Here is a 10,225-nt window from a genome sequence, read left to right as displayed (position 1 = left end):
ATCTGATCATAAGCTGATTTCTCAAAAAGTTTGCTACGGGAGCTACACGCTCTCAGACTTCACACAAAACTTCCGCGCACGCGCATTGAGTGGAAAACCAAACGTCCGTCAAAAAAAAAAAAACGTCCGTTAACATTTTGAATGCAGGATCTTTACTTATAACAGAGTATTCCTACACTGTGGTACTTAGATCTTTTACTCAAGTAAAAGTAGGAGTACTTTTACAACCTGTTAAGACAGGAACATCATCTGTAGTAGATTTTGTACTACACAACACATGCCGATTTGCACAACGCAGAGGAAAATGAAAGAAGGATTTGACTATTAAATGATCCAGAATAATCCCCACTGATCCCTGCTTCTTTCTGACGTGTTGCTTAAGAATCCCCCAAGAGTTCAAGTCATTGCGATCATCCTGTGTGTGATGTCATACCGTATCTCGTGCAGCTTCACCACCTCGTTGACCACCACCACCATCAGCGGGGACAGGGAGACCAGCAGCCAGGCCAGCAGGGGGATGTCCCCGAGGTCAAAGGTCCGGAGGCTGCCACGGTCACGCCACAACTGGTAATCCACCGTGGCCTGAACCAACTGACTGAGCAGACTGGAGGCAGAAGAGAGGGAGAGGGAGTTAGCTCTGGACATTTACCATGGCTAGCAATATGTTTATCCTGTGTATGGACGAGTGTGAACAGAATTATCCATGAATGTCCACTTGCACATCTTTTTTGGGCAAATGAAGTGTGTTGACGCATGATATTGCATTGAGTTGTAACCGTTATAAAATGGAACAGCATGCTGTGGTTGAGGGGGTTACAGAAGTACCATATGTAGAGACCACAAGCACCTTCTAGAATCTAGAGCTTGTCTGCTTGACTTTTCCAATGCCAGTAAAGGTTGTTGATGTGATGACAAAAGTGAGATCTTTTGTCATTATCAGTTCAAATATATCCTTCTGCTTCACACAACCGCCTGCATTTAACAGAGAAACAGGGACTACATGGCAGTAGTCTACAATTCAGTTATAACAGTTATCTGGATGTAACTCCAGTTCTATAAGTACTTTGTGGCCTAGCATCACCTGATATCTAAATGTGAACGTAAGAATGAAAATATAGTTAACCAGTGGATTATAATAAAGCAGGATACAGCTTAATCGCATACAATAAACCCCTTCATGTTGAAGGTTGCGCACAGATGTAATCTGACACAGAACTACAAATAAAAACTGTTGTAAATCAACAGCACTGTTTTAAAATCCATACATCAAGTATAACTCAGTCAGGGAAAGTAAATGTTATTGATGCAGCCCAATAGCCTCTGAATCCTTGAAAGGGAAACCTCTAGAAAAGCAACAGATGAAGGACAGACAGGCAGGAAATAGATGTCGTGTGTACACATTTCATATTTGAACAGTTCAGACAGCATATCGCCACAGGTGATCACTTACACCACAGGTACAGTGAGACACCACCAGGTGTTGCTGAAGGGACTCTTCCTCCACAGAGGCTGCGAGCGGTGGACGTAGCTGAGGGAGATCACCACTGAGGATCAACCAAAAACACAAGACAGGGCTTCAGGTAAATAACCGTACATGACTTTAACATCAGTAATGAAGTGATTCACTAGTGTACCTGTGTGTAAGACGAGGAACCCTGCCATGACCTTCTGAGTGAGCAGCAGGCCGTTTGACAGCTCCCCGAACCACTGAGGAGCATCCACTGAAGAGCTGCAGTCACACACAAACAGTCAATGTTCTATTACTGTGATACCATGAAATCACTGTCAACAGGCCTTTAGATGAACAAGTGAGCCTGAGGCTGCTTCTCCTACCTGGCTGCGAGGATATGAAGGCAGGTGACGGTGGTGTTCTCAGCTAAGGTGGAGTTGCAGCTACTACAGCAGAACTCCTGCAGGGTGAAGCCGAAGGCCACCAGGTAGGCACACACTGTCAGGCCGAACTTCAGCAGGAAGCAGCCGAGGAAGTAGTTCTGGGTCTGGTTAAAGAGGTTCAAAAGATGAGCAGCTCACACATAAGATTGTCCAGTCTTCTGAATACTGTTGTATTTACCAGCTGTCTTTTACACTGATTATTGTTGTCTTAACAGCGGAAATGTTGACTTGTCAAAGTAGTAAAATCACACGTGTTACAGATCATTGTTCCATTAGTGTCTCAGTGAGCGGTGGTCATGCATCATTCTTTCACATCCAAATCAACACAGCCATTATTCCTTTTATAGTATGTGGTTTCCTGCTGTGTCAAGTCAACATGTAAACAGGTCTCTCACCAAAGGGGTCCCAAAAATCATGTTAACAAGAATACTACCATTTTGTAAACATTATCACTACTTCATTGCTTTTTATAAGACGCCCCTATACAATCTAAAACAAAACCTTTGCCATAGTTCAAGCTTTTAAGAATCTTAAGTACATTTAAGTTAATACTGGTGTACAGGCATTTTAAAAGCTATTTCTTTGCGCAGCATATGAAAGAACCATTCAAATCTCCTTTTAGAAAGAGAGGTCTCAAAGGGCCTACCTGCTATTGATCAGCACTATTATGATAAAGGTGTTTCTCTATGCACTTTGTACATTAAGACACTGCTCAATAGTAGGAAGGTATGTTTCTCAAAGCTTAAGCAATAGTGATCCTCAGGAGACTGACAGGTCTCATTGACGTGTGAGCCTACCTTCCTGGGAATAGCATCTAAGTTCTTCCCTGTAGCCACCGTCATCACTGAGCTGTCTGGAGGCTTCCCCAGGAACGACACACTGTCAACACAAACAAGTCATAAGCATGAAATGGTGTATGGCACAGCAAAATAAAAGCATATAACGAGTGTGTACAGTTTGTGTGTACCTCAGCAGCGGGCAGCTGAAGCAGGACATCCACAGGATGTCAGTGGTGTTCATGGGAGGAGGAAGCTGAGCCAGACACGCTAAGAACTGCAGGAAAACACATTATGTACGTAATGCAAAATGTAGCCTAGTGCAGCGTAAATATCCAGATATGGAGTACTCTCTCACCTGGAGGATGACGAGGCTGAGCTGACACTGCAGCAGGAAGAGGAAGCACTTGCGGATGCCGTAGGTTGTGTGTCGTGCCTGAGGCAGATTAAAGACAGATTCATACATGCGTTTGATTCCTCTCTCAGACTCAGTGTCTCAGTGGATGTGAGCGTGTCTGACCTGCTCGATGAGCTTGACCATGCTGACGCTCTCTCCTTGGTGGAAGGTGACGGAGCAGCCCAGACTGTTGAGCTGACCAGAGAGCCTCAGAGGAGACAGGCATTCAGCGTCTCTGTCGCTGAATCCTCCTGTGGCATATCCAAACGTCTCCCAGGAGCACTGTGAGGGGTACAGAGGGTCCAGAGCGATACTGTGGAGGGAGGGGAGGGGACATTCACGTATGGGACCATCAGGGTTATACCTCTCTGCCCTGATGGGGCAATATGACCACATTATTTTATTCAGCTTGCCTGAAAAAAAACCTCTCACCTAAATCTACTCAGTAATTGTGTTGTCTGCGTTTGTATTAAAACAGGTACAAATCCCAAATCACAGAAGGGCGCTGGTAACATGTTGAAGGGTGTATTTTAATGCTGTGTATTTACCTGAGGTTACTCTGTAGAAACAGCCGACTGTTGCGGAAATTGGCGGAGCTTCCCAGACAGCATGTGACCTCCCTGTTCTCCTGCATGATCTTCATCATCTCACACATGGCTGTGAGGAAAAAACACCTGTGTCAATAAGAATGTAAAGCAAAAACAAAGCGTACCCAGGACAGAGGGAGTCATTCCGATCAACTTTTCTTTCCATAGAAAAGGCCTTAATACATTTCACATCTTGAGGGGCAGACGACGATAACGGGAAAAGAGGACACCTTAATGTAATGTACAAAACGAAAGGGAATTGGGCAGAATGAGGTTGACTCACTGTCAGGGGTGCAGTCAGTGAAGAGGGGCACCAAAAGAGGCACATTATCAATGTTCTTCAGGTGAGGACGAACCTGGTGGATACCCCGAGGTAGCTTGGCCTGAGAGAGAACAGACAAATTGTTCAGACTCACATTCACTCATTTAGGTTCTTTAGAAGACAAGTGTAGAGGCCCACACACAGACAATACATCCTTTTGTGCTGGTGCAGTCTGCTAGACAGTAGTGAGAATCTGAACTCCTTTATTCGCCCCACAAAGGGGGAAGTGTACAGACAAAGAAAATAGAACACTTTTATATAAAAAGGCATTCACATTGTATTTAAATCAAAAATGATAGTAGTAGCTTCATTGACTTTCTAAGCGGTGTTGTTACCCTGTTGCAGTCCTCCAGAAAGCTGGGCACATCACTGTCTGTGGGCTGGAAGCTGGCCAGGTCAGAGTGGGCTTCCTCCTCTGTCAGCAGGGGGCCCTCAGCTTCATCACGAGAATCTGACACATGTGAAGAGAGCTGTCTAAAATCTGACATTTCAAAAGTCACATTTTATAAGAAGCTTTACCAGGGTGCACTTGTTGAGGCTGGATTAAAGAAACATGTATCTCAGGAACACACACCATACTATAGGAAGGACATTGAAACAACACAGAGCTTTAACAAACATGGAGGGGTTCTGTTTACTTTGGATTTAACGGCACGCTCACTGTTCCAAGAAATGTCATATTTGAAGAAAATCTAAATGAAAACCCATCTGTTATAAACTCTTCAAACATACACGTCTTTATATGAGTAGTAAAGGCATCACATCACTATACTCTCACATACAGATGGAAATATCAACAAGATATTAATAAGCACTAGACTTAAAACAGACGGACAGTTTAAGATGAGGGGGTAACCTCCTTGATGTCTAAAATCTGTGAATGTTCCCTTCAAGTATTTATGTCCTTACACCTCCAGAGTAACCTTGAGAACTCGTACTAATGGCCAATTTAAATCTGCAGTGCGTAGAAAAAGCATCTCTATGGTCCATCTCTATGCTAAATGGAAATGAATGAGTTTTAGACTGAGGTACCTTCATGCATGGAGCCCTGCGTGGGGCTGGATGGAGCTCCGTCACAGGGACTCTCTCCGTTTGGAGTCAGAGAGTTGTGACAGTTCCAGCCTGTCTCCAAGCCCATCTTCTCTGCAAAAACCTACACACACACACACACACACACACACACACACACACACACACACACACACACACACACACACACACACACACACACACACACACACACACACACACACACACACACACACACACACACACACACACACACACACACACACACACACACTTATTAATGATGTACAGTTCACTGCTCGTGAAATCCAACACATGTGGCTTCTATTTTTTGTACATGTTCCTTATGAACAATTCTCACTTAAACGACATATGTTATATATATTATTTTTAAGGATGGGAGGTTGTTACTATGGCACAGGTCTACTGCTAACCACTAATGCGTTTTTTTGTAGCAATTACTGCGAACTTGGAAACTTTTGCATATTTGGATTGCACAATGACTTTATAATGGAAGATCCATTGTGCTTCCGGAGAGACATAGAAAGACAAAAGAATGCAGCGGCCCAATTTCTGTCCAAGAGACTGTTAGATGTTCCGGGGAGCTCATGTGTGTTCACCTTGCTGCGGAGCTCGTCTTCCATGGAGAAGTAAACAAAGCGGATACAGGCGGTGACGAGGGAGTCGATGAGTCGGACGGTGTCCAGCCGGGCCTGGAACTGGGACGACACCATGCCCATGAAGATCTGCCCACTGAGGGCCTGCACACAGTCCTCCCGCTCCACCCCCTCACCTATACCCTCTGCAGATGAGGGGGAGAGAGATGAAAGGAAGATGAGAATCAAGTTGAATCATACTTTAGCTGCACGTCTCCTGTCATTAACTTGTACCGTCAGAGCTCCAGCTGTTCCTGCAGGAGTTTTGTTTGATGGGGGTGGTGGAGGGCAGCTCCACCCCGGAGAAGAGGCCGGGACTGGGGGCCAGCTCCACACACATCCCATTCAGTTGGCTGGACAGGGATACTTGCATGGGTTTGTAGGCAAAGGCTGAGCAGTACCCTGACAGACAAGCCCGCTGGTAGAAGTCCAGAACCTTCTTTCTGTAGCAGGAGAAGGGAACGTTAAACTAAAGATAAGGAGAAGACCACTGGAAATAGGGAACATATACACTTCTGATATTATCTTGATTCTTTCATTGAAACAGGTTGCAAAGATTCAGTGTGAGAGTTGCTGCACCTGTCAGAGCCTGAGAGGGGATAGATGTCAGTTCCATCCCAGAAGTCAGTGCAGGACTCGAGGATGAGGTCGGCTGAGCCATGTGACAGCATCTGGACGTTATCTGAAGCAGAGAGGTCAGAGATATATAACGTGTAATTAAGTAATTTAACAAAATATCATTATAAAGATAATAGTTTTCTCTACCTTGCACATAGAGTGATTTCAACATAAGAATGGAATATTTTTGGATTTATTGCATTTTTGCCTGAAATTCTCATTACGTGTGCGGCCCTGTCTAAAATGTACTTTATGTTAATGTAAAATATCCAGAAAAAAAGAAATGCACATTCTACTTCATACTTTCAAATGATAGAAGAAAATGAAACAGAACAATGGACAGAATGACAGCCTGAAGTGTGTGTGGACTCACTGGAGGAAGAGTCCCGTACAAACAGGGAGATGAGGTGAGAGATGGGAGGCTGCCGCTTGGTAAAGTAATGAAGGCGTCGAGACGAGAACTCCTTGTTCTTCTCTCCAGACGGCAGCTGGTACAGAGCCAGGTGGTTCTCCTGTCTGAAGAGCTCCCGCGCACCAGGAGTGAACCCTGACACACACACACACACATTTTTGCTAATGGTACTAAGACGTTTACGTCGTGGGATGACAGTCAGATCAGATTTCTGCCCTCAGAAAAACATTTAGGCCAGACCATCTGAAGAATATTATGTCATCTCGCACAACACAAACCCATACTAAGGGAGGAATCAGGCCATGGTGTAAAAAAGCTAAAACCAACAAAAAAAACTCTGTGACTCCATGCTCACCTATAAGCCTGGAGAGTTCGCAGAGCCCCCAGGGCACGCAGACGGGCAGCACGGAGCCGTGGCTCTCCTGCAGGGCCAGGTTGGAGAGGTGGTCGGAGAAGCGGCAGAGCTGCTGCGTGACGCTGGCGTTGCACAGGTTCAGCATGATGTTGAGGCCCAGAGGCTTGAGGGACGGCAGGTGGCACTGCCAGGAGAGGTCGTCGAACTGGATGCTGGTCGGGTTCTGCTGGTCCTGAGACAGGCTCAGCATCTCCAGGTGGTAGTCGCACACAAAGTCGTCGGCCTCCGCCTCCGGGCAGCCAAAGTCCTGCAGAGTGACGGAATGATAAGACAAACAACACCAAAATTAAATATAATCTTCCCATTTTTCACAACTATTTGATACACTTGAGAATCAGAATTCCTTAATTAGTCCCACAGCGGGGAAATGTACAGTGTTACAGCAAAAGCAATAATAAACAAGCTAACTTGTTAAATATAGAGAAAAGGCACACAATAGTAATCAAATCAATATGAAGACAATAGGTACACAGCCATGGCTGCAAATGTGTAGCAGCAATAAAAAAAGAAAAGAAAAGTGACATAAGTAACAAATGATTGTGTGAGACATTATAAAAGTTTCAGAAGATTGAGTTCCCGTTCTTACCTGGCCCGGGTCATTCTCGCCTCCCTCAGTGTCGCGGCTAAAGCTCACGTTGGATCCCGAGTGGTGCTTGGTGCGAGTGGGTGCAGGCTGGCAGGCGCGCCGCTGCTGCAATGTGTCCGATGAGCGAGCGGTGTCATGTGACGTCTCGCTGGGCTCAGGCCCCTCCCCCATCTGAGTGGATGGCTCTGCTGGCAGACAGAGCAGAGCCTCCGCCTCCTGGGCCTGGACAGCAGTCAACAGCAGTCAGTACTGTGCATCAGGGGAAGAATTCTACAGTAACAGACCTAACACTGTAACTAAACTAACAATAACTAAAACTCCCTGAGAACACACACACACACACCTCATCCCGGTCATCGTCCGCTTCCATGCGGCAGTAGGAGCTGACGGAGAGGTCGTCTCTGAGATCGTCCTGGCTGTTGTGAGGCGGCTCCACCCGCCCGCTAAAGAACAGCACCGTCTCTGGGCTGGGGTTGGGCCACGACAGGATACCCTGCTTATCCACACAGCACAGCACCTACACACACACACACACACACGATTTACAACCTACACGCATCAAATAATGGAAACATAGCACATCAATATCTCATTCATCAGCTAATTTGTCAGAGATACAACAAAAGAGGAACTGCTGTATACATCCATGGTTAGCAGTCATTAAAAAAATTATTATTATTATTTGTATTTCATTATTCTATCAAAATCTGGGTCTGTGAGTCAGTCCATCCTCTTATTCTGTGAAGTAAATGTTAGCAAAGCAGCTGAAGTGTATTTGATTGAATTCCTGGCTTCATACAAACAACAGGGAATGGCATCAGTTTGAGGTCCTCCCAATGTGGGAACAATATGGGTTTGAGATTGTATCTGGTTATGTGATTCATTTACTTCATTTCCCTGTTAGACATTCAAGGTGGATCTGCAGGTTAATTGTACAGAAAGAAAACCCAATTGATAGATGTAATCATCCCCAAACCCCCCTGAAGTACTTACAGTGACAGATCCCAGAGTGTGTAAAAGGCTGGAAGTGTAACAGAGGGTCTGGGACTCTCCCTTCAGGACGCCAAGCAGGTGTCTCCACACACAGCGCAGCAACTCCTACACACACACAATGAGTGTCATGAATAAAGTGTTTCAGTTATTCAATTGGACAGAAACTAGCAGTGAATTATCAAATTGATTTAACATCTTAAATCAGCTGTAAAGCCCAACTAGACTTAATCAGCTCTGAGAGTGGGCTGTAAAGATTGACAAAGGACACAGATGCTATGCTACAAAGCGAGGAGGTGAAGCCTGGGGCAAGATGCAGCATTGTAACACATCCATGCAGATTTGGATTCTTTTGGATGGAATCCATGATGACTCTTTTCGAGAAGGGACAAACCAAAAACAACCACAAGTAGATCTTCCTTACCCCCTTTCTTTTTCATCCGTGACTCACTTCATCGGCTCTGGGCTGATACATTTAGTGTCAATTAGGGGTTTCACATAAAGCTACAATATGTTGCCAATAAATCCTGTTTGCAGGATTTGATAATAGATCCTTATCCTGGATGGGAATGAGCTTGTCCCTTAAGGAGTCATTTCTGCTGACTATATCAGTGAGTGCATGGAACCTCAGTGTTTGGATCGGTAAGGATAAGTGCACTGATGTACATGGCAAATGTGACACAAATACATCTGTTAAGGGTCACTCATTTGTTAATATTCTAAATAATATTTGTATTTATTTATATCTCTGATGTACATTAATTAGGTGCAATCACGTAGCTTGCTCAATTATTCAACTTTATAACCATCTTCAAGGGAAAATGATGATTCAAATACCGCAACCGTAATACTAGCATTTTAAAAGCAAGTGCAGTGACTATTTCAAATTGTTCTGCCAAGTAAAAATCCAATCTGCATGTGATGGTGTGACCAATTCAAACATATTTTCATTATCATTTCAATGGGGATAAGGAAGGGACCCAAGAGGAGGAAAGGCTAGACAATGAGCAGCATGTGGTCGTATAGGGGCTGATTTCCATGCAGTGCAGGCAGACAAGCAGAGGTGGAGAATCAGGCTCATCTTCAACGTGAAAGTCCATCTCCAATCATCTCTTCCCTATTTGATCTGTTTTAACAGTGCCATAACAAAACACTAATCCTTTCAGAAAGACAGATCGGGTTACTGATGGCTGCTGATTCCTTTGTTTTCCTTTGAGCACAAAGCCCAACAATGATTGGGTTTTGTCAGGAACTGTAAGAGGTTAGGGGAATAGAAGTTCCATCCAAAAGGGGAGAAAATGATCTTAAAGAGACAGCTTTGATTGTTAACCAATCAACAGGCTTCTGAGGAGAATCATCCAGAGGTGCTCACTCAAGACGTGCTGAATCATATTCCACAGATGAAGTGATCAAAACCAAATGATTATGAGAGAAAATAACATGTTGAGTGAGAAAAACTGAAAGCAAAGTAAAAAAAACAAGGTAGTGAACACATGGAGAATCAGAGAGGTGGTCTGATCAGACTGAGACTGCCAAAGGCACAC

The 10,225-nt window shown here is 44.6% G+C and overlaps 1 protein-coding gene across 1 annotated transcript in view; it reads right to left on the bottom strand.

Annotated features, from left to right (window-relative positions):
- Nucleotides 1–204: 204 nt before the first annotated feature.
- Nucleotides 205–10,225, bottom strand: part of tmem94 (transmembrane protein 94) — a gene marked incomplete at its 5' end in the record, with an annotated part of 14,774 nt that continues 4,753 nt past the window's right edge. The window contains 20 exons of the mRNA XM_010783584.1: nt 205–604; nt 1,451–1,544; nt 1,635–1,729; nt 1,834–1,997; nt 2,691–2,772; nt 2,861–2,946; nt 3,028–3,105; nt 3,190–3,379; nt 3,615–3,723; nt 3,937–4,036; nt 4,311–4,426; nt 5,008–5,128; nt 5,625–5,806; nt 5,895–6,103; nt 6,240–6,342; nt 6,652–6,825; nt 7,046–7,352; nt 7,692–7,913; nt 8,035–8,208; nt 8,685–8,789. Coding sequence (XP_010781886.1) covers nt 397–604; nt 1,451–1,544; nt 1,635–1,729; nt 1,834–1,997; nt 2,691–2,772; nt 2,861–2,946; nt 3,028–3,105; nt 3,190–3,379; nt 3,615–3,723; nt 3,937–4,036; nt 4,311–4,426; nt 5,008–5,128; nt 5,625–5,806; nt 5,895–6,103; nt 6,240–6,342; nt 6,652–6,825; nt 7,046–7,352; nt 7,692–7,913; nt 8,035–8,208; nt 8,685–8,789 — 2,919 coding nt within the window. The remainder of the gene's footprint in view (nt 605–1,450; nt 1,545–1,634; nt 1,730–1,833; nt 1,998–2,690; nt 2,773–2,860; nt 2,947–3,027; nt 3,106–3,189; nt 3,380–3,614; nt 3,724–3,936; nt 4,037–4,310; nt 4,427–5,007; nt 5,129–5,624; nt 5,807–5,894; nt 6,104–6,239; nt 6,343–6,651; nt 6,826–7,045; nt 7,353–7,691; nt 7,914–8,034; nt 8,209–8,684; nt 8,790–10,225) is intronic.

Source organism: Notothenia coriiceps, unplaced genomic scaffold (genome assembly GCF_000735185.1).
Source record: "Notothenia coriiceps isolate Sejong01 unplaced genomic scaffold, NC01 NC01_scaffold00025451, whole genome shotgun sequence".
Lineage (NCBI taxonomy): Eukaryota > Metazoa > Chordata > Actinopteri > Perciformes > Nototheniidae > Notothenia > Notothenia coriiceps.
This window is presented reverse-complemented; position numbering and strand designations above follow the sequence as displayed.